General features: G+C 34.1%; 1 protein-coding gene across 29 annotated transcripts in view; it reads left to right on the top strand.

Moving 5' to 3' along the window:
• Window positions 1–25,496, top strand: part of DLG1 (discs large MAGUK scaffold protein 1) — a 299,333-nt gene that overhangs the window by 135,167 nt on the left and 138,670 nt on the right. For 14 of the 29 annotated variants that reach the window (XM_037735146.1, XM_017523037.2, XM_017522998.2 and 11 more), the window contains one exon: window positions 24,396–24,494. The exons of 9 other annotated variants lie outside the window; for them this stretch is intronic. In XM_037735146.1, the coding sequence (XP_037591074.1) occupies window positions 24,396–24,494 (99 nt within the window). Of the gene's footprint in view, window positions 1–1,991; window positions 3,081–24,395; window positions 24,495–25,496 lie in introns of those variants that run through there. 6 more of the 29 variants (XM_037735647.1, XM_017523112.2, XM_017523092.2 and 3 more) reach the window with 5 other exon arrangements.

Raw genomic sequence — 25,496 nt, 5'->3', positions numbered from 1 at the left:
CTGCTGGGTTTGTGACTTTAGAAACATACACAAATAATTGAGAGCCTATCCAGTATAAATGTTTAACTCTTTTTACTCCACTTAATGTTATAAAGTAAATACTCCTCATAGTCATAAATTTCTCATAATCATGTTTTGAATTACATAGCAATCTACTGAACTAATTGTATTTAGTTCACTAAATTAAGCTTTCTCCTATTGTTTAGGCTAGAATTCTATAGATTATATTATCACTGTGAAAAAAAAATTAAAACTTTACAGAAAAAAGGATACTAATTATTTGTATATCATATTAAAATGTTAATACTGATTCCTTTTGGTAGTTTAGGTTTGTATATCATCTTTTAATCTATTATTTTAAATAGATTTTCTAGGTTTTTCCTTAATGAACTTACATGTTGTTTTAATGGAGTTTTATCTTTCATCTCTGCTATGTAATGAGTGAGGATATTCTAAAGCAAAGAATGGTTGGTTGCCTTCTACTTCCCAGTCTAATCTGATGTGAAACCCCTCTTGTGGTTTAGATACATAGATTTTTTCGTGTGCATATACTGACTACTGACCAATGATGAGATGATCCTAGATTAGTGTAGGTCGCATAACAGCCTTTCCCAAAACTTGAAGTTGTTTTCTTGATGTGAATGGACTTGTATAGGAAATTCATGCTTTGAAAAGTATTTCTTCCCCATACTTTGGAGAAATATGGGAGGGAGTGATCTATTAACTTTAGATTGTACCCCTAAGTTCTTTGGCTCTGTAGGATAAATGTATGTACACTAAGAGCCTACTATTGTGTGTACCATTTACAGTTTGAAGTAGGATTTACATTCAACACTTGTATTCAGTATCTTCATCTGTTCTAATCCAGAATCACAGGACCCATATCAGTTCTAGGGTTTTCTCTTCCCCTTTTCTTAACTTTTTCATCAGAAATGGATCAAGGGACATCTTTTAGGGCCAGACCAATTACTATAGCATTTGTATAAACCACATGAATCAGGTCTTTTTTAAGTACCTGGTCCATAGTAAAACTTGAATTTTTTCCCAGGAGGTTTTATCTTTTCCTTCACTAGAGGATTCTTAGTTACCTGTCTACCCTAGTGTTTTTCTTATATTCCCCTACTCCGAATTAGATAGGATCACTCTAGCTAGGGCCGTAAATTGTCAGCTACTGCCTGCACAGTTCTTGAGAAGAAGCACCAAACTTTCTGGTATAATCTCTGTCATAAAATATCTTACCTAAAAGAGTACCATGTAGCTCTCAACCCTTACTGAGCACATGTTCATATTTTAGCAAAGGAATCGTAGAGACAGCAATTACCTTTTTGTTTTTGCTGAGTCAAGATTTGCAGTGGACCTCAAAGTTGTGGTTTGACAGAAGCCTGCATTTAGTTGGTGCTGGTAAGCACATAGACAAGCAAGATTTTGTTAGGCCACATCTGAAAAAATACCCATGGCTGAGGTTGGGACTTACAGTATGCTCTTATCAACTTAAAAATTGATTATTCAACCAATAGTAAATTATCAGGTAGCGTTTTTATTCATATATTGTTTTAAAATGACCATTATTGTAATATTTACTAATATAGCACAGTGTTAAAGGGACTTGCTTGGGAGTTTGTGGTTCTCAAACTTGAAGGTACGTAAGTGTCACTTGGGAAGCATTTTAAACATAAAAATTCACAGGTTCTCCCTGCCCCTAAAAATTTTGATGGAGAGAGGATATACCAGTCTACCTACTCACCCAGCACCCCAGCAATTCTCAGGTTAACTATTATATTAACCTAGATATTAGATGTTAGAATATGTTCATTTAGCAATCAAGTCATAATATTTTGTGAACCAGAGTAGTATTTATGTAGAGTTGGATAAAACACATTTCACTGATTATAAAACAAAAAATTTACTAGTATTAATTCTTTTTCCATTTTTAGAAATTTATGACCTTGTAATCTTAATGTTTATAAAATAGTAGAGAGATGATGCTGATGACTTCTTAAAAGTTCTTTTTTTTATCATAAGAGTTCCAGAAGTGAAATAATTGTTTACTAATTAATCTGCCTTGAGTCTCAGTTGGCAATCATTAGAAACCAATACATGACATAAAATGATAGAGGAAAATCCATTTGTAATGAAGCACTATCATTAGGTATTAAGAGTTTAATGTAGGCAGCCTTTTGAACAACAGAGCTAGTACCAGATGACGTGTAAGATCCTTCCTGGTGTAGAAATTTGGATATGAATAACAAAGGTTCTTTTAGGGAAGTAATTTTTAGCAGTCAGAACTGTTTGCAGAGAGAATCCTCTTATATGTTTTAATTCATTTCCTATTTGTAATTTATATAAGAAGTGAAGGTGCCATTGGATTTTACTACACACTGTGGTTGAAACTTGGTAATCCAGGGTTTTTCCACCCGGTGCATTCAATCAGGCAGCCCCACAGGGTCTTGGTAGTCCAGTGTTTATAGCATCCTTCTTTACCTGCTAATCGACCTCACTTCCTGGATTTCAGTCCATCTAGTTGTCAGCTAACAAAAGAACAGCTTTTGGTTCCTGCAGACGCTGGTGAAAAAATAATCATGAGAAAGAAATCCACCTTATGTCGTCTTTTTTGTCTGCAAAAATAAACTCAGCCATCATACAGCTAACAGGTACAGAGGGAAGATATGAGCTCTTTCATAGGAAGAAATCGCTGAGAAAATGAGCATCATTTCTCAAGGTTTTTATTTTCACTGATCTACAAGTGATGCTGCTGTAATTCTAGCTGCAGTTTTTACCGATCATTCACCACTCAGCAGCTGGTAGAGAAGTAAGCCTGCTTGGCAACCACCTGCAGGGCTGCAGAGATGAATTACATTTTCGGAAACAACACACTTCTATACTCTCGCGGCAGCCGAGGAGGCAATACTAGCTCTAGCCATGGCTCAGTAGGCCCAAAGCAGAAACACTGGGCAAAAAAGGGCTCGTCAGATGAACTGCAAGCTGAGCCAGAACCTTCACGCTGGCAGCAGATAGTTGCATTTTTCACTCGAAGACACAGCTTTATTGACTGCATCTCTGTAGCCACCAGCTCCACCCAGGTAACATACCACTTGTTGAAGTTATTTTCAATATATTTCTGTTTCTGTTTGCTTTGTAAAAATGTCTTAATATGGATTTTTTAATTTAAAAAATAGTCTTATGCCTTGAAACCTTGGATGTGCAGAAATGTATGCTTTCTGTCCATCTGTGGAGATCTTTAGCACCAAAGGGGAGAACAAGAAATATTTTTCCTTACGCTCTTATGTAATACCAAACAAAATAGTCTCAGATTTAATAGAATGATTTTTCTAAAAATATAAACCTATTGATACATAAATTAAAATGGAAATTAATAATGCTCGTCTCCTTTTTAGACTGTGCTAAATGCTATAAAGTATGATGTCTGACCAAAGAAAATGCTGGTTTTAGCTTTTGTGTGTTATTAGATAACCTTAGGGAGACTGTTTTAGTAAAGAAACAGAAGATACTTTGAAATATTTTCATTTCTCAGTGTTTTGAAAATAGATTGAATGTAATACAATTGAATAGTATTATATATACTTAGATCTTAGCTATATTATGGCTTATTCAAGGAATTTAATGAATCCTTTTTGTTAATAAACATTATCTAGCTTAATTTGAAATTAGTAAATATGTGCAATTACACAGTCATGGAATATTTTTTCACATATTCAAATCACAAATTAAAGAGATGAGCAAATACTAAAAATCTCTCAAAATTTAAAAAAACACTTAAAACCACTTCTTTTTAAGGAAATGAGCTGTTGAGTATAGGGGGGAAAACAAAGAACAATTAATAAATAATTGTTTGAATGAAATACCTATTGTTTGGTACAAGGGTGGATTGGGGAAATATTCTTCTTTCTAAATATTTTTAAACAGTCAATTCAACTTTAATAAAAATAAAAGGATGAGAAATGGTCTAATTTAAAAACAAGTTGAGAATGCTTTTGTCCTCTGACATCAGTGATATTTAAATTAATGAATTACATACATACACATTCCTTAGGACCCTTTAAAATAAATTCCCTTAAAGCTATCTTTTAAATAAAATATTTAGAAGTGGCACAATAAATATAAACTCCGACTGTCAACAGTTCTATAGTTCTTCATATAATTTTTATGAATTTATTTATTTTTTTGGTTACTAGAATTGCCTTTTAATAGTTTTGATTTAAAATAATGTCAACTTTCTTAAGTAAGAAATTCTATTTATTTTTCTTAAATATTTGGGAGAAATGGAATTACCTGGGAAGGAGGAGTCATTACGTAGGCATTGAGGCTAATTTACAATCAAAACTTATTGATGGGGCAATGATTGATTTAACTCTTAATTTGAATACTGCCCCAAGAATTTTACTAATCTTATTTTGACTACAATTACATATATCACAAAAGGATGCAAAGACTGAAGGCTGACATTGTTATTCATTGTAGATTAATATCAAATATTTTCCATTGTCAACAAGAAAGATATCTTTAAAACTTTATATGTATATATATATGGTTTATGTAAATACACACCCTTCTATAAATGTATACACACATAACACAGCATTAATATATCTGTAATTCAGTTTATTAAAAGCATACAAATGAAAAGACAGGAAAAGTAGTTCATGTATAAAACTACCGAAACTACAGAATTACATTACAGTTACTTGGGAGTTGGAGTAAAAAGTTGCTGTCATTGCACTAAAATAGAGTCATGACCTATATTTGCAATCAATTCTACAAAGCCATTTTAAATTTTATCACCCTCACCCAGTTTGGTTCAGAGCATTCCTATATGCTAATGCATGAGTTACTAATAGATCTTATTTCTTGCAGACCTCTTTCTTGATTCTCATCTTGTCTTTTTCATTACCTTTCTATTTTATTTCTAGAAATATATATATTAGGGTAGAGATTTTAGCTTCTATTTTTCTTGCACTGGAATACCCACATTTTGTCTTTCATTTTATATATTTTTATAACTGATAAATTGGATAGTTTATATATCCAATTTTTTAATTTTTTAATCACAATTTTTTAATCACTTACTGGAGTTCATCTTAACAGCTTAAAGTATAATGGGACTGAAAGATAACCTTAGACGTAATTGGACCTTGGTTGATGCTAGAATACATTTTTAAAATTTCACTTACTGACTCATGGCTGGCAGCTTGCTTTTGTAGCACCGAGGGATTTATTGTTAGAAACAACGTAGATTGAAATCTCATACTTTATTGAGCATATAATATGTACCTATGAATATAATAGGGTGATAGTGTTTTGTACTGTGATTGATAAATAACAGAGGTCTCTTATTTTACTGATGTCAAAAATATTCTAAGATTTAATAGAAAGATTAACTTTGAATCTCAAATTCCTTGTGACTAAGCCACATTATACTTTTTGCAGATTGGAGAGTTGTTATAAGTCAGGTTCTATCAGTATGAAAATTATCTGGTTTAACATCCCCCCAAATATATTATGAAAATTATTTGGTTTAATATTCCCCCCAAATATACACAATAAATAAAAAGAACCTTTACTTACTTTACAGTTTCATTTAAATTGCTCGTCTGCTGGAGGTATTCATGATCGTAACTAAGATTATGTGCCAGGTTCTACTGTGATACCTGGAACTCAGTGGAAAGTCATTAATGTTTTTGAATGATAAGGAAACTGAGTGGTTATAAACTTTGGCAAGAACACCTGGTTTCTCAGATAGGGTTTGGCATGTAGTTGTTGCTCAATAAATGCTTATGGAATTAATTAATTTTTATTCTAGTCACCTCAGATGTTATCTCCCAGCCTTCCAAAATATGACACCTAATCTGATACCTCTTGAGTACCTGTATTTATTGGATCTTTTCTCTTCTCTCACAGGTGTCTTTGGTTGTTCACAGCAGTCCATCTCCTTTTCCACTGCCTTTTCTTATCCCCCTATTCTTCATATTATCCTCCAGTCACACTTCCCACACTTTCCTCACTCCTTTCAGTCCCCACTCAATAGTGATAACCATGTAGCTTACAGACTGGCTTTTAAGTTTTTTCATTTGATTGTATCTCATTTTACATAGTGAGTGTTTTGAGGGCTTATTTTGGTTTTTAATGTTAAATTAAAATGAGCTTTTTATGAATTACATTGGTGAAATCTTTTCTGTTTGGGGCTTCATAGTGTTTTTGTCCTTAATTTCAAAGAATTAATATACAAAAAGTTCTCTATGCATTGTTGAGCTCTCCTTGGTTCCTCACTCTCAGTATCCCTCCTATTCTTGTGTTTAGGATCACTTAATAATCTGCCCCATGCTGCTTAGCATACGCAGTCCTGTTCCAATCGAGGACCAGTTTTTATATTCAGCAGGGTTGTAATGAACTCTGGCACAGTGCTTCTGGACTTGACTTGATTTAATGCCTAGGTGAAAAGTTTTATCTACTTCGTGATACCTACAGTTATTAATGACAGTAGTAATCATATGCACGTTAAATAGCTGTGAAGTTTTGGGTCATTTTGAACGTGTGTATAGCAGCTATTCATATATTTTGGACTACTTAAAAATCTCAACATACAGATCATTATGAATATTCAGAAAGGCCCCCCTGAAAAAAAAATTAGCATGCCAAATTAAGCTGAGAGCAGCAAAGCTATATTCTTAGTAGTAAGTGGAACAGACATGGTAACTTGTCAGAATTGAAATAGAGTAATAAAATTTTCTTAAAGAGTAAATATTAGCTGAGTTGCATAATCTGCCTAGAGAAAAAACCTATCATACATTTAAAATACAGCAAAACATTGTTCAGATGCTTGTCTGGAAAAATATGTAGGCTAATTCATATATTTTTAAAAATATTATTTGTCCTAAACAGGTGCCTTCTGAGTTATAGAGGATTTAATTTTTAGAGCTGTGGGTTGGATATATTGTCCAAAAAATAGAGATAATAACAGTATCAATGTCATTGAGTCACTTCTACCAAATGATTTAATGTATATATTAATAAAGTACCTAGAACAGCATCTGGCACATAGTAAGTGCTACATTGGACTTAGGTGCCCCTGTTATTTTTAAATCATTTAGCTTTGATAGTATTTGAACAAATTCAAATACAGATTATTAGGAATTATAACACCTAGGATAGCACAGTACATTCAAACAGTCAGTAAATATTATTGACTGATTAAGTTAATTGTAAGTACAAGCCATCTACTTTTTTTTAAAGAACAAGAGATATCAACACCTTTAATTACAGGATTTAAGGGAGGTGCCCCAAAGACCCTTTCAAATTCTTGATGTGACTGCCAGTTTCCGGCCCTCCTAACACTCCCTTCTACAAATTGCTAAAAACCAGTCACAGGTAGATGACTAAATTTAAGTAATTATCTGCTTTTTACCAGGCTCCCCTAAACATCCCCCAAACATACCATTAGGACTATTTTTAGATCCCACGTCCCTTTTAGTCTCAATCACCACAAAAGGTCCAAACCATCCAGATTGCAACTCTGCCTTCTCTGTACCGAATCGCAAACTGTACATTAAACTTCTAATAACTGATTCCTGCTCTTATTCTCAAATAAATAATCTTGCTGTATGTTCCAGCTTGTTAAAATAAATGAACTGTCTGTGTAACTAAAGTTCACTTGTTCACTTCTGTACTAGACCTTAGTGCCTTTGGTTGTTCGAGAACTTCTGAAATCCCCTTCTCTCTTCACTGCATTATCTATCTTGTCTCTATACTGTCCTTGTATTTCCCCTATAAGTTCCATCAGCATATACACCTGCTATAATAGCTTTCAGTAAAACAACCAACCAAAAAAACACTCTTTGTGTGAGTGAAGATTATCAAAGCCAGTAGTCAGTTCTCAATGTTCATTTTAGTTGACTCTACAACTGTTAACACATTTGATTACTCCCTCCTCTAAATTCTTTTTTTTCTCCTTTGACTCGTCGATAGTACTGCACTTTTAATATTCTACCAGCCTCAGCTTCCTTTACGGTATCCTCCTTTTTCCTACTGCTGAATGTTTGAATGTCTCAGGGCTCAGTCTTTGAACTCTTTTTATACTCACATTTCAGGTTATCTCATCTACTCCTATTCACTTAAATACAATCAATATTTCTATCTTTATTCCAGAGTTAAACCCTGTACACTAGACTCATATATATAACTTTCTATGCAGTATCTCCACTTCAGTTAAGCATCTGAAAGTTAACATATTAAAAAGAGAATTTCTAGTTTTATTGATCCCACATCTTTATTCAGTATGCCATTTAAGATGCTGAAGACAAAAACCCGTAAAATTATTTACTATTCCTTTTTTCTTTGTTCCATATCCGGTCTAATGCCAAATCCTATTGGCTTTATATTCAAGATATATTTATGATCTGGCCACTTTTCAGTATGCCTGCAACTACTGATTCAGTAATTTGTTGCCTGAACTGCAGCAGTAGACATCTAACTTCTCTCTTGTTAATTAATATTCTTTTCTTCCTCTAAGGTAGCACACCTTTACTCCAGACATCATTCTGTCTTCTTACCTGATTCTGTATTATCATAAATTTTTTATCTGTGTTTTTACGTGACTAGACTGTCAGCTCCATGTGGGTGGGAGTTTTCTGTTACGTTTACTGCTGTGTCCTCCTCAGTTTCTGTGACAGTGACTGGCACATTGTAGATAACCAGAAAATATTTGATGAATGAGTGCAGAGACAGGGACATACAAACTTGTGCTAAGGAGGGCCAAAGCAGATGTGTTTGTCTTTTCCGTTAGACTTTCTGTGAAGCATGCATCACACTTTATTTAGCATTATAATAGTTCTCTAGCTGATGATTCTTATTTGCCCTCTGGGAAGAAATACACTTAAGGAGATAAGGTAGGGAGAGAAGAGAAACCATTCAGTTTCCTCGTAACTGGGATAACTATATAACTCAGACCAAACTATTTTTTTCTTCATATCTCAGGAATGGAATTGTTCATATTCATTAGTGTAGTGTCTTTGTACTAAAGTAGTCTACATAGAAGGTAGGTAGACAGTTTTCTTAAACTGCTTTGAAAATGCTGACTCTGATTAATAGTAGGTTATTTTCCAGGGAAATTGATAGAAATAGCCTCCTTTGGTATTGACTAACCAAGCATTCACAGTTAGAAGCTCTATTGTACTGATTGTGAGATGCTAACTCTTGGCAGACACATTTGTTTCTTAATTTTCTACTCAAAAGGCCACTAACCTTGTGAAATTAATACAACGACTCAGACTTGGAAATCAGTTGTTCCCCCTTTTACACAAAAAATACTGTAGGATTTATTTTATATCTCTGTTTTTCTGGAAACTTTTACAGTGCACCTACATGTACTGACTCAAAAATGTGTTTAAACGGTGTTTAAGAACCAATCATTTGTACAATAGGACACTCTAGAAAAGCATAGAGATGAAGATTAAACAAAAAGTAATTGGTTACTATGATTATATAAGTTTTTTTACCTTACAAAATTGACCATACCATCACGCAGTTGTATCCCTTGGTATTTACCCAAATGAATTGAAAACTTACATCCACACAAAAACCTGTACAGAGATGTTTATAACAGCTATGTTCATAATTGTCAAAACCTAGAAGTAACCGAAATGTTCTTCAGTAGGTGAATGGATAAAGTGTGATACATTCAGACAATGAAATATTATTCAGCACTAAAAGAAATGAGCTATCAAGTCATGAAAAGACATGGAGGAACCTTAAATGAATATTACGAGGTGAAAGAAGCCAACCTGAAGCCAGTCTAGGAAAAGGATACGCACACTTTGTTTCCAACTAGATGACATTCTGGAAAAGACAAAACTATGGAAACAATGAAAAATCAGTCATTGCCAGGGGCTGGGGAGAGGGATAAATGATAGAGCACAGAGGATTTTTAGGACGGTATAGCTATTCTGTATGGTACTATAATGGTGGAAGCATCATTAAACACATGTCAAAACCCATAGAATATCCAGCCCCAAAGTAAACTCTAAAGTGTAAACTATGGACTTTGTGGTGTGTCAGCGTGGGCTCATTGATTGTAACAAACGTACCATTCTGTTGCCTGGATGTTAGTAATGGGTAGTTTATGTATGTGTGTGAGCAGGGGGTATATGGGAGCTAAAACTGCTGTAAAAAATATAAAGTCTGTTAAAAACTATAAAATTGGTATCTTGATGTAGATTAGATTGGCTTAGCGTGAAGACATTTGAAAGTTGTGATATAAGGTCTTTATAGTTAGGAAATATGTTGTATTCATCTTTGTAGCTTCTGTATGGTGTCTTGTTTAGATGGCCTACTGTCAAGGATAGATAGTGATAAAGAAGTTTCACAGACTATATATATTCTTAATATATTCAGACAAGTTTTAAAGTTAACCTTTAAAATAATGTGTTAATAACAGTACTGAAAAATGATTGACCCACATGCTCATGGGATCAGGACAAGAGTCAGCATGAGCAACATTTCTCTCTCTCTCTCTTTTTTTTTTTTGTGAGATGGAGTTTTGCTCTTGTTGCCCAGGCTGGAGGGCAGTGGCACAATCTTGGCTCACCGCAAACTCTGCCTCCCAGGTTGAAGCAATTCTCCTGCCTCAGCCTCCTGAGTAGCTGAAATTACAAGCATGCGCCACCACCACCACGCCCAGCTAATTTTGTATTTTTAGTAGAGATGGGTTTCTCCGTGTTGGTCAGGCTGGTCTTGAATTCCCAATCTCAGATGATCTGCCCACTTTGGCCTCCCAAAGTGCTGGGATTACAGATGTGAGCCACTGTGCCCAGCTTTTTCTCCTTTATTTTCAAGCAATGTTTGTTTTCTTGAGAATTATACGTTATATCTCTTGTCACAACTGTAATTCAGTAGTTATTTGGGTAATGATTTTGTTGAATGTCAGCTTACTAAACCATAAGTTTCACAAGAGCTGGTGCTACAAGGTGTGTGGCTTTTTCCCTTGGTATCCCCAGAGCCTAGCATGGAGAATGCACTTGATAAATATTTATTGAGTGAATAAACAGATGTTATATAGGTGTTAATTTTTATTTAATGTTGGCTAAGTGGAAGTTTGGGACTGCTAAATATAATCGAATTACTATAAATTTCCCAAGCCATTTCTATATAAAACTGTTGCTTAAAAACTAGCAAATCTGTGTTACCAGATTTTGTAAAGTTGTGAGTTTCAGTAATTCAAAGCCCTCTGTCAAAAAATTGTGAAGCATTTATATTCTTACATACCTGAAGAACTTAAATTTTTATCATTAAAATTTTCTTAGTATCAGTTTCTTTAAAGAAATTTTTAAAAATTATTCCTTGTACTTACTGGCACTAATATTTAGATAACGTTTTCAGCTGTCCATTTTTATATCAAAGTTTAGAATTTTGATAAAGGTAAAAATAGTTGTTCACACTATGTGGAGAACAGTAGCCTACAATTATGAACTTTTAACGAAAAGTTTAAACCAACTGATGTGGTAATTTTACAGGCATATGCAAATAAATCGACAAAGACTGGACCTATTTTGTGTAAGTGCAAACCAACTGGCAGTGACATCTAGGAGCAGTGGAATTTTATAGAAGCCTAAACACAACTTATGCCCCTCCAGACATTTATTTAAAAGACTTTTTCCTCCTCACTTCATAACAGGAGCACTACCTGTACATTCTTTTTACTTTAGTAAGTCCCAGTTTGGTTGCATTTCTGAACAGTGTTTTCAGTATCTGTGAAATCAAAACTCTGACATACTGACCCAAGCAACTTTGAAGTATGAAGAAGTTATAGCTGTGACAGAATGGAACCAAATGATTGCCTTACAATTTTTGTTGTTTTGTTGTTCTGAGAAAAAGAATTGGGGATTATAACCTGGCGTTTAATTATTTGTTTATTTATTTTTTTAAATCCACGTTCAAGAGCAATAACTTGGCATTTAAATTAAAACAGATCCCACTCTCAGAAGTATTTAAATCTGACAAATCTTGGTAGGATGACCTAATGTATGAAGGGTTATACATTTGGAAAGCGATCAGCTGGAAAGTGTTTTGTAAGATAAAGAGAAAACAAACAAGATGCATATCAATCTTAGAATTAATTTCTTTAGCCAAGCTAAATACCATAGCAGGATTTTGAAGGGAGAGTGGAAAAAAAAGGGAAAACAAAAATTATATCATTTTAGTCACGATTTTCCACACTGGAAGGCTATATTCAGTATAGAGGCAAAATTCTTTCAACTGAAAGAGCACAGCTTTATTAAATAGACTTATAAGTATTTTAAAGACCTGTAGATGAAACTTAGACATTCCATATGTATATCTTGTTTGCTTGTTTTTTAAATTGTCACATTCATGGTTTGTGGGGAGAGGCAGTTGGCTTGTTTTTACTATTGTAGACTAGGAATTGCAACAGAATTAAACCAACGATAGGTAGTAAAAGTTAACATAGGTGTCTTAAAGCCATTTTCTATTTTCTTCATTGACCTAATTAGCCTTCTTTCCCTCTTTTTAGAAAGCTCTTAAAGTGGGAGTCAGTAAGCTACAATCTCCAGGCCAAATGTAGCTTGTCACCTGTTTTTATAAATAAAGCTTTTTTTGTTTTGTTTGTTTTGGTTTTGAGACAGAGTCTCACTGTCCCCCAGGCTGGAGAACAGTGGTGCGATCTCAGCTCCCTACAAACTCCACCTCCTCGTTTCAGGTGATTCTTAGGCGTCAGCCTCCCAAGTAGCTGGGATTACAGATGTGTACCAACATGCCTGGCTAGTTTTTGTATTTTTAGTTAGAGATGGAGTTTAGACGTGTTGGCCAGGTTGGTCTTAAACTACTGGCCTCGTGTGATCCACCTGCCTCGGCCTCCCAAAGTGCTGGGATTATAACAGGCATGAGCCACCGTGTCTGACCTTGTAAATAAAGTTTTATTGGAACACAGCCATGCCTATTTGTGTATTGTCTATGGCTACTTTTGAACCACAATAGCAGCATTGGATACTTGCAACAATTACTGCATGGTACATAAAGTTTCTTTTGTTCTTTCCAAAAATGTTTGCCAACCCCTAATCTAAGGATTGATGGAGTATTTGTTTCTTTTTACAGCAACTATTTTAACAGGAAAAATATAATACATGGTATTGGTTAGATAAGTATTGGAGAACTGAACAGGCAAAATGAGAATGCCAAGGTAAAATCAAGAGTAACTTCCAGAAGTAGCTCCCTATAGGGAAACAAAGGACCCTAACTGAGATTAGTAGAACCTCAGAAGAAGGGCATTGTGGGTTTTTAAATGTGAACCCTCAGTGAGAAGTTGTACTTCCTAATGCAGTTTGAATAGCAAATAATAAAAATATTTTGAGCAAATATATTTGACTAAGACATGCTTATTTTCAAATGGGACATTATTAGGCAATTAGTTATTGCTAGATAGAGAACAACATGAAACTGGCAGTTTTTTACATTTTGAAACTTCTGTTCTAAGGTTATCTAATGGCAAAACATCTTGCACACCTTCTGATTGGTGGTGGCTGCCCAAGAACACAGAAAGAACCTTTTAGCAATGTCTGCTGTGTAGGGGAAGGAAGACTGTACCTACCCAATCTATTGCCCAAGTCATTTTAGAGTACTGATGAAGTTGATCTCTTCTGAAGTCACATGGTTTTATTCATTCAACAAATGTATATTAAATACTTCCTACATGCACTTCTCTAGGCACTAGGTATATAGGAGTGAACAGAACAGAAATCTGCTCTATTAAAGTAGAAGACAGATAATATATATAATTATCTAAAATACAGTCACATGTCACTTATTAGGGATACAGTGTATATTTATTTTTGCATATAATATACAAAAGATAAAAAGTATAGTATAATAAATATACAAACCAGTAAAATAGTCATTAATTATCATTCTCGAGTATTATGTAGTATACATAATTATGTGTGTTATGCTTCTTTTTTTTATGGTGAAAAGATATGCATATGTTTATAATTAGCCAGCTGGACTCAGTTTAGAAGATCCTAATTTTGTTGGCAACATCCAAAGCATCATAATCAGGAGCCAGTCGAACATATGTCTTCTCTCTATCAGGCCGAATCAGGGTGTCGACCTTGGCCACATCAATGTCATAGAGCTTCTTCACAGCCTGTTTGATCTTACAATCTCCTGCTTGTTGGCTTTAACATCCACAATGAACACAAGTGTGTTGTTGTCTTCTATCTTCTTCATGGCGGACTCAGTGGTCAGCAGAAACTTGATGATAGCATAGTGGTCAAGTTTGTTTCTCCTGGTGGCGCTCTTCCGAGGATATCTAGGCTGCCTCCGGAGCTTCAGTGTCTTGGGCCGCCGGAAGGTGGGTGACGTGCAGATCTTTTTTTTTGTGGCTGTGGACACCTTTCAACACTGCCTTCTTGGCCTTTTAAAGCCTTCACTTTGGCTTTGGCTTTAGGAGGGGCAGGAGCTTCCTTCTTTGCTTTCGGCACCGTCTTGTGAGAAGGGTCCTATATGTGTTATACTTCTTTCTGTACGACTGGCAGTGAAGTGTAGTTGTTTACACCAGCATCACCACAAATGTAATACATTGTACTGCAACATTACCATGGCTATGCCATCACTAGACAGTAGAAAATTTTCAACTCTATTATAGTTTTATGGGACCACCATCATACATGTGGACTATCATTGACTAAAATGTTGATATGTGATATATGACTATATATGGTATTCTGGAGGAAAATTAAAGGAAAGAAACAATAGAAAATGTGTGTATTTGTGCGGGAAGAAATAGAAGTAAACAACTCAAGAGAGTGATAAGAGGGACCTGAATCATTATGGACTTGTAGAGGGTGAATAATATAAGGCAAATTTGATTACTGAGAAACATTAAGGGCCCATTTTAGGTTATTAGTCATGAAGTCTGTGGTTGTGCTTGTTTCCCTAGCCACACTCTGATAAAAAACAGGTAGAAAAGCATATTGCAATTGGTAATTTCATCCCCATTTGTCAATTATGTAACCATATCTTTTAAGTTTTAGGTCTCTGTTTACTTTAAATTTTTAGTGGTTGGCTCATCCTTTACCAGGACAAGACCATCATTTGAATGCTGATAGAATACTGTATTTTCATAATGAAGAACAAGAAACCTTAACTGAATATTATGAATCTTACAGGTAGAGATAGATTTATGAACTAGATGATCTGTCTGTATGAACTAACATACTTGTACTCATATTTCTGTAATTACTAGACCTGTTTTCCTTTTACCCTGTTTTGTTTTAAATCTAATGATTTGCTTTTTTTTTTTTTTTTGAGATGGAGTCTCAGCTGCCCAGGCTGGAGTGCAATGGCCCATTCTCTGCTCACTGCAACCTCAGCCTCTCAGGTTCAACTTCCCCCTCTCAGGTTCCCCCTCTCAGGTTCAAGTGATTCTCCTGCCTCAGCCTTCCAAGTAGCTAGGATTATAGGTGCATCACTACATCCAGCTAATTTTTTTGTATTTTTAGTAGAGACAGGGTTTCACCATTTTCCAGGCTGGTCTTGAACTCCGAACCTCAGGTGATCCTCCTACCTTGGCCTCCCAGAGTGCTGGGATTACAGGCATGAGCCACCACACCCAGCCAAAATTTAATGATTTACATTTTAATAACCTTATTGATTTATTTAAAAATGTATTTAGTTTTATAAGCTTGCTTCTGAGATAGTTATGACATAGAAGTCATATGAAGCTGGTTCAAATAATATATTGTTGGGTTTTTATTACACCAGTTTATGTGGAAGATACCTGTTTGCAGTGACAGGGCAAAAGTGCATTTGAATCAAAAAACAGATTTAAACCATAAAAAACACCTTTTTCTCAAGGTATTGGACCCCTGTTGAGTACAGTGATTCCTAAGCAGAGTTTTTATAAATCTACTGTGTTGTATTTTATCCTTCTATAAACATTCAAAAGGCTTGCGGCTTTTTTTAGTTTCTCTCTTACTTTTAAATAGCTTCTTTGACATTTAATCAGAGAAACATGCCACATTACAGCATATCTTTAAACAAAGAACCAAAGAACTTAGATTAAGAATATTAATTATGCCATACGAAAACAAAATAAGATTCTTACTAACCAACAGTGACAAGACAGTTGGTACTTTTCCTTGCCATCTTAGATATTGGTACCAAAAGATTTGCTAATGCATATATCTCATTTTCTGTGAAAATATGGAAGTGTGCATACAAAAATTAACTCAAGATAGATAAAAGACTTAAATGTAAAACCCAAAACTGTAAGACAACCTAAGAAGACAACCTAGGCAGCACCAGTCTGGACATAGGGATGGGCAAAGATTTAATGATGAAGACACCAAAAGCAATTGCAGCAAAAGCAAAAATTGACATATAGGATCTAATTAAACTAAAGAGCTTCTGTAGCAAAGGAAATTATTAACAGAGTGAACAGACAGCCTACAGAATGGAAGAACATTTTTGCAAGTTACGCATCTGGAAAAGGTTTAATATCCAGCATCTATAAGGAACTTAAAGAAATTTACAAGAGAAAAACAACCCTATTAAAAAGTAAAGGACGTAAACAGACCCTTTTCAAAAGTGTGACCAGCAATCATATATAAAAAAAAAAAAGTTTGTCACTTTTCATTAGAGAAATGCAAATCAAACCACAATGAGATACCATCTAACACCAGTCAGAATGGCTATTACTAAAAAACAAAAAACAGATGCTGGCGAGTTTGTGAAGAAAAAGGAACACTTAGGCACTGCTGGTAGGAGTGTAAATTAGTTCAGCCATTATGGAAGACAATGTGATGGTTTCTCAAAGACCTAAAAACAGAAATATCATTCAACTTGGCGATCCTATTATTGAGTATATACTCAAAGGAATATAAATTTTTCTGTTATAAAGACATGAATGCATAAGTTCAGTGCAGCACTATTCACAATAGCAAAGACATGTAATCAACCTAAATGCCCATCAATGGTAGGCTGGATAAAAAAAAAAGTGGCACATATATACCTTGGAATACTATGCAGCAATAAAAATGAACAAGATCATGTCTTTTGCAGAAACATGAATGGAGTTGGAGGGCATTATCATTAGCAAACTAATGCAGGAACAGAAAACAAAATACCGCATGTTTTCACTTATAAGTAGGAGCTAAGTGATGAGAACACATGGGCCTGTCAGAGGGTGCAGAGTAGGAGGAGGGAGAAGATCAGGAAAAATAACTAAATGGGTACTATTCTTAATATCTGGGTAATAAAATAATCTGTACAGCAAATCCCAGTGACGCAAGTTTACCTATGTAACAAACTTGCATGTGTACCCCTGAACTTAAAAGTTAAATTTTAAAAATATGGTAGTGAATCTTTGTCTATATTCTGAGGTCAGTTTACCCCATTCATGTAACATGTTAATGTAAAATAACTACTATTAGTTATCAGATAGTATGTTCATTTGTTGTCTTTGGAGTTTCATCTTATGCTATGAAAGTTATTTAAATTATTTAGTGAGAAAATGTTTTTAAATATATTTAGATAGCCTTGCTACCTCATTTTTAGTGGCTATTGTGTTAATAGACCGTCCTCATTTCAGACTTCCCATCAGTCACCAAGATATACCAATTCTATATTCAAAATATATCTTGATTTGACTGCTCATACGTCCATTTTCACCATTACCACTATTCACTTTAAGCCACCAATAACCTTTCAGCTGGGTGATTACAGTAGACTCCTAATTGTCCCTTCCATCTCTTTCTGTATTAATCAGGATTCATATGTATATAATAAAAACCACTTGAGCTGCTTTAAGCAGCAAGGGCTTTAATAAAAGTAGTGAGCTCATTCAATATACATTTATTTTTTAATGAATCAAATTGAGGGAGGACGGTACATGGTCGTAAATGTGGATGTGCAGAACACATGTACGTGGCTATATGTAATGAGGCTTCAGGCCACTTTTATGAAAATCTGTGTTTTAAGTGCTGGTTCTGTAATTTTAAGATCTTAAATTAGATGTAAAATATGAAGCTGTAGAGAAAATTAAAAATCTCTAAAAATAAATCGGTTTAAACATTTTTTCAGATAGCCATCCATTTGATACTGGTTTTTAAAAGATACCTTAAAATATGTACAATGTATCCAATTTTATAGAAATTTACAATTTTCTGCTGTGTTCCTTGTGACTGTTAATATTATAGCTCTGTTGTCATGGAAACAAGTCTCTGAAGGCAGCCTCAGAGGCTAATGATTCTATGGTGTTGCTATGGATAGAAACAACTGAGACCGTTGCTAGTCACATGGTCAAGATTTTTTTTTTTAAACAACAACAACAACAACAACAACAAAACTCCCCATCTGATGTTACTGAGTGATACAAATGGAGCAGAACAAGTATAATGGCTTAACAGTCACTGTCTAATTAATGAAATAGTTACATAAGAGTTTTCAAGTTTAAAATGCTATAGTGTATTCTTTTCTGTAAGGATCAAAATATAATGGTTACTGTATATTGCTGCCTGATTATTTACACTGGAATCTTAAGTTTGACATTTTCTAATTTAGAATCTTATACAGCTCCCCAGAGTTTTACTGTGTTCTAAAACCTGTGCCTAAAGCATCCTATTATCAGATCTAGTATCTTTGCTGTTCCTCATCAGTCAGCCTTCATTTGATTATTATTTGTTTAGAGTTGTATTTTTGATTCAAGTGAACTAAATGAATTACTCTGTTCTGTAATTCTTTGTTACCAGAATCGATTATCATTTGTGGTTAGGAAATTGTGTGTGTTGATAACATCATTTACTTTGTCAGCAGTGTTTGGCTGCCTTCAGGGGCATATATTCATCTTCAAGGAACTTGCTGAGTGCCCTGTAGAGAGTGGGATGGGTTAAGATGGTGTAAGCTATTTGAGAATTTTTAAAAATGCTATTCACCTACTCATCTAAAGAAGATGATTCTAGAAGAGGCTCAGAGACAAAGGGCTACAAGTGGGATTAAAATGTAACATTAAAGGATTCATAGTTTATCATAAAGCGTTTTGGAGAGCAACTGCCCAGTGGAGAAAATGTTTGTGCTTTGCCTTGAAATTTGACAGAAGCATGTACTTTTGTCTTATTTTGACTACCAAAGTAGATTATTAATCAGTTATTATCCGATTATTAGTGCTGGAGACTATTAGTAAAATAAGTTTAACATATTACATTTGTGACATTTTCAAACATTTAAAAAATGAACTTTAGTGTTCTTAAAAGAATCGAAACAAAACAAAAAAAAACAACAACAGAGGCACAAGGAAGTTTTTAGAGGTGATAGATACATTTATTACCTTGATGATGGTGATGGCTTCATGGGTGTATGCTTATGTGCAAACTCTCAAATTGTATACATTAAATATGTGCAGTTTTTAAAATATCAGTTCTACCCCAGTAAAGTTGTTTTAAAAGATAGAATAAAATTGAATTTAAAAAATAACTTTAGATTTTCATGACTTTGACACTTTTGATGACTACAGCCAGTTATTTTGTAATGTATCAATCAGGTTGGGTTTGTCTAATTTTTAATGATTAGATTCAAGTTATACATCTTTGTTAGGAATATCCTGTAAGTATTGTCCTCACATTACATCTTATCACATAATACATGCTTTTGATTTGTCCCGTTACTGGTGATGTTAACTTTGATCACTTGATTAAGATATTATCTGCAGATTTTGCCACTGTAATTAATAAATGTTTTGAGAAGAGACACTTTTGTATGAGTGTATCCCATTCATCCACTGGAATGGACATTTAACTCAGCAGCAACAGGAATTTTTAATATTCATTAATATTTCTTGAATGAATTACTCTATTACTATGATGACTGCCAAATGATTTTATAATTCCATAATTACATTTTTAATTAGCATTTTGTTATAAGGAAATGCTCTTATCTTCATTTATTTACTCATGTATTTGTTTGTATCAGTATGGGCTCCCAGATTCCTGTTTTATTCAGCGGGATTTTATGCCGTTGTTATCATTAATTGAGGCACAGAATGTTCCCAGTCTGGCCAGTGGCAGCCCTTCAGGCCAACTTCTGTGTCTTTTGTTATCCTCTTTGAGCACTTCCTTTATTTTCTGGCACAGCAAGATGTCTACACTTACATTGTACCTTCTGAGCTGTAGCACTGGAATCAGCCATTTCTCCAAAGACCCATGGTTTTGTTTTGCTTTGTGTTGTGTTGTTTTTAATTGCAGAATGAGTATTTAGAAATCAAGAGTTGGATGTTAGGTGTATTCATGCTGTTGAGCTATTAACTGCTCCTAGGTCCTCACAGTTAGCAGAGCTATGTGCGTGCATGCATACACATTTATATCTGTTTTTGTATTTATCTATATATATTGTAAACTGTTTATACCAATACCTCCAATTTTAGTGTAACACCATAGGTTCTCATGCTAATTTTCTGTCTTTCCATATTTATAACTCCCTTTTCTGACATGAAGAACCTTGCTCTCAATATCCTTCATGTATTTATTTATTGGCTCAGAATGCCCTCTATATAAGCAATCTCCTGTCACTATTGCTGCCCTAGGTGGACACCCTTCTCACTCTGCTCAAGCTCCGAAAGATCCTGTTTAGTCCCTGACAGTGCAAAACCTTATGCCAGACTACAGCTGCTGCCTTTTACATACTATCTGTCTCAGTTAGGTTCCAGTCACACACATCAGGCTGCCGCTACTGCTCTGCCCATGTGGACGGACACCCTCCTCACAATGCCTAGGCTTCAACATTCTTTGCCAGGCTATTGCTTCCCCTCCACTCCCTGCTCACAGGTGCTTTCCTCACACTGCTTGGGCTTCAGCAACATGCACTTTGCTATTCAAGAGGTCATCTACACCAAAGTCATGATGATACTCTACCATATCATCCTCTAGAAGCTTTATATTGTTTACTTCTCTCAATTATGTCAGCAAACCAACTGAAATTAATTTTATGTAAGTTTAAGGGTAGGAATCAGTATTCGTTTGATTTTTCCATGTGTGTATTCACTTGATCCAGGCACAGTCCATTTTTAAGTGTACAGTTCAGTGGCATTAAATACATTCACAGTGTCGTGCAAGTACCATCACGCTCCATCTTCAGAACTTTTCATCATCCCAGACTGGGAATGTTGAAAAGAAAGAGAAAGAAAACACAAAATCCAGCAGTTTAAAAATCTCTTTCTACAGGAAATAATAAATCCAGGTAACAGGAGTCCATAATGTGAAATACATTTTGAGTATATTTTTTAGAAAATGATAGTTAAAGATCATGATAATTGTTTTTCTGTTAATATTCCAATGGATCTCCCATCCTTCCTGTTGCATTTATATTAATAACACCACTGTGTGTTCCTTGTCAACAATTGGAAAAGTGTAATTCAGAATAAAGAAGCAAGGATAGGGGAAGGCACTCAAAATCCTGCTCCCAGAGATTAATTTTTTAGACATTTCTTTCCATTTTTTACATGAGTTTTATCTTCCTCTTTTTACTTAATATTATGTCATAGGCAATACCCCATGTAATTTATGAACTGTTCTTACAGATAATTTTAAGTATCTGTACAATATTCAATTTCATATAATTTTCTTTTCCTTTCTTTCTTTTTTTTTTTTTTTTTTTTTTTTTTTTTTTTTTTTTTTTTTTTTTTTTTTTTTTTTTTTTTTGAGATAGTCTTGCTCTGTTGCCCAGGCTAGAGTACAGTAGCATGATCTTACTGCAACGTCTGCCTCCCAGGTTCAAGCAGTTCTCCTGCCTCACCCTCCTGAGTAGCTGGGACTACAGTTGTGCACCACCACACCTGGCTAATTTTTGTGATTTTTTTAGTAGAGACAGGGTTTTGCTTTGTCTAGGCTGGTCTTGAACTTCTGACCTCAGGTGATCCACCTGCATCATCCTCCTAAAGTGCGTGGATTATGGGTGTGAGCCACCACACCTGGCCTCAATCTCATATAGTTTTCATTTTTCTACTTTTTTATTTAACCATTCTGACATCTTTGGTATTTAGAATATTTCACAATTCACCAAATAGAAGCAGTGTTCAACAGAATATCTTAAAACCTTAATACCGTAAAACACCTTATGAGATACCTTAAAACATTGACTTTTAAAATTATTTCCTTAGAATTTCTAGAATTACTAAGTCAAAGAATTTAGACATTTTTAAGGCTCTAGATATTTACTGCCAAATTACTTTTTCTAAAATTTGTATGAATTTGTATATCCAACAGCAGTGTGAAAGCACCAGTTTTCATGCCATTTTTAAAACTTTTTTGGAATTTTTTTATTGTGGTAAAATATATGTAACAAAAATTACTAAGTCTTTTAAGTGGAATCATGCAATTTTTATCCTTTTGTGTCTGGCTAATTTCACTTAGTATAAGGTTCATCTTTTAGCATGATTCATTTTTAAAGCTGAATAATATTCATTGTATGTATATTACCATATTTTGTTTATCTTTTCATCTCTGGATAGGCATGTGATTTCTTTCCACCTTTTGACTGTTGTGAGTAATGCTGCATTGAACACTGACATACAAGTATCTGAGTCCTTGCTTTCACTTTTGGGTATATGCCTACCCAGTGCACATTTACCTACCCAGTTTCTAGATCATGTGCTAACCCTATGGTTAGGTTTTTAAGGAACCACCAAAATTTTCCACAGAAGCTGTACCAGCTTACACTTCCCACCAGGCTTGTACCAGGATTCCAGTTTCTCCACATCCTTGCCACCACTTGTTACTTTGTTTTTTTGTTTTGTTTAGTTGGAGACTTCTCTAATAAGGGTGAAGTGATATCTCATTATAGCTTTTATTTGTATGACCCTAATGAATAATGATGTTGAGTATCTTTTCATGTGCTAATTGGCCACTTGTATATCTTCTTTGCAGAAATTATTCAAGTTGTTTGCATATTCGTTAATTGGGTTGTTTTTCTTTTTGTTGTTGAGTTGTAAGAGTCTTTAAATGTTCTGGATATTAAACCCTTATCAGATGTATGGTTTGCAAATATTTTCTCCCATTGTGTAGATGGTTTTTTCACTTTCTTGATAATGCCCTTTCGTGCACAAAAGGTTTTAATTCTGATAGAGTCTAATTGATTTTTTTCGTTCGTCACTTATGATTTTTAAGAATCCATTGCCAAATCCAAGGTCACAAAGATTAACTCTATGTTCTCTTATAAGAGTTTTATGTTTTCAAATCTTATATTTAGGTTGCTAATCTTTTTGAGTTAATTTTTATATATAATATGAGACAGGGATCTATAGACCTTAATCTTTTGCGTGTGGATATCCAGTTGTCTCAGCCTAGTTTTTAGTCTGGCAATTTGTTCTTACCGCTTTAAGGCCTGTTAAGGCAGGCTATCCTCATCTACTTGATTTTAGTGTTTTTCTTCATCTTTTGCATGTGGATATCCAGTTGTCTCAGCACCATTTTTGAAGAGACTCCATACATTTTTAATAAATCTTAATTTGACTAATTTGATAGGCAAAAAAGGTCATCATTGCCGTTTTATTTTGTATTTAGCAATGAAGATAAGCCTAGTTTTTAGTCTGGCAATTTGTTTCCTGTTTTAAGGCCTGTTAAGCCAGACTGTCCTCATCTACTTGATTTTAGTGTTTTTCTTACATATGTAAGTTATTTTATTTATATAGCAAATTACATCCTTTTAAAAATAACTTAAGCCAGGTAAACACTAAACTTCTTAGTTTAATTTATACAAGCATTCTCTCTGCATTGTTTTTTTCATTTTTATTGGCTATGTCTGGCATATAGTAGACAATGAATGTTAGTTGAATTAATTACAGGCATATTGAGTCAGGTTATTGCTGTTCTTGAAAATAGAAGTTAATATCACAGATATTTTAAATGATATAAATTCAGTTTTGAAGTACTTTGAATTTTTTGTTTGTGGATTTGTAAACTCTCTTTGTCTGCCTGATTGAGCCAATATTACTTTTAGTTTCTGAATGCCTAGAGGAAAGCAGTCAAATGTATTCTGAATGCTAGAAAAAATAATATTTTTCAGTCTGTCTGTGAAGCAAGTGTCTTATCTCCTAGAGAGGGAAGGAATATCGTAAGTGATAATCTTTTATTATTATCATGTAAGCATCTACAGACTAGTCACTCATTTTAATTACAGGATCATTAAAATTATTATCGGGGTATAACTATTTCTAAAATAATTTCTAAAGAGTATTTTCTAATTATATTAGTGTAATGTATTAATAGTTTAGCTGTTGCATAGTTATTTCTGAAAATTATAATTTATTTTTATGGCACAACTTTCTGTTATGTGTTTCCCTTTTATTTTGGTGTTTTTCCTGATTGTTTGTCATTGATGATTTTTAGCCAACAGAAGCTGTTCTTCCCTCTTCTCCCACTGTCCCTGTGATCCCTGTTCTGCCAGTCCCTGCTGAGAATACTGTCATCCTACCCACCATACCACAGGTTTTTATTAGTTTCTTTTTTTCTTTATAAAAATTTCATTTGCTTTTAATGTTTTATTTGTGTTCTTTTTAAAATTGTTTAGCTGCTTTTTTGTTAAATTTGGTACTTTGGGCTTCAAATTGTAGTTTTAGGGAATTAAACATTTGGGATTTAACATAAATGGAGTCAAGATTTGCCATTTTATTAAGTTGTCTGTGAAATGAGACACATTGTGAACTTCATAATATTGAACCTTAGATTTGTTTTCATGTCTTTATACTTGTAAATCTGCTTAAGACAGTTTTTTTTTTAACATTTTTACTTAAGAAAACTTAATTTTAAAGTTATTAAAAATCATTGTACTTTTGATCTTGTACTGGATGTATCATTTCATTTAACACTTTGTTTCCCATTATATATTTATCTGTTTTGGAAATATTCTTCTGTTATTTGATTAGATAACATACTTCACATTTATTAGGTAAAAATAATTACCAGCATATCTGGAGTATATGGGAACTCTCTGTGCTGTCTTCACAACTTCTCTGTTGTAAAATCTGTTGTAAAATTTTATTTTTTAAAAATAATGTGTAACTGTTTAAAAATAAAATAATAGCCAAATGTGAAATAATCTAATCATTTTTAGTTTTTCAAAGCTTTACAACTTCTAGGGGTGACTTGAGACATTAACTGGCCTTCCAACAGTTATCGAAAGTCAAAATAATGGTACTGTTATTAAAGATAATAATAAAGGTCTTTGGTATGAAAGATCATGATCTCATTTAAAGTGTAAATATATGCACCCATAGATTTTTTTGCCATTATTGATCTATAGCATAAAATCTGGGTAAACATTATCATGTTTGCTGTGTAAACAGTTTCAAAATAAGCTCCACTGCGGAAAAGAATGAGATACCAACTGCAGTTATTCACATCTCAGTGCCCTTCATCTATCCTAAAAAGTGAAGTCAATAAGAGTTGGGGAGAGATAGCAAGGGGAGAGATGCCAGATGTAGGTGATGG

Source organism: Cebus imitator, unplaced genomic scaffold, assembly GCF_001604975.1.
Source record: "Cebus imitator isolate Cc_AM_T3 unplaced genomic scaffold, Cebus_imitator-1.0 Scaffold0, whole genome shotgun sequence".
In the NCBI taxonomy this organism is placed as follows: domain Eukaryota; kingdom Metazoa; phylum Chordata; class Mammalia; order Primates; family Cebidae; genus Cebus; species Cebus imitator.
This window is presented reverse-complemented; position numbering and strand designations above follow the sequence as displayed.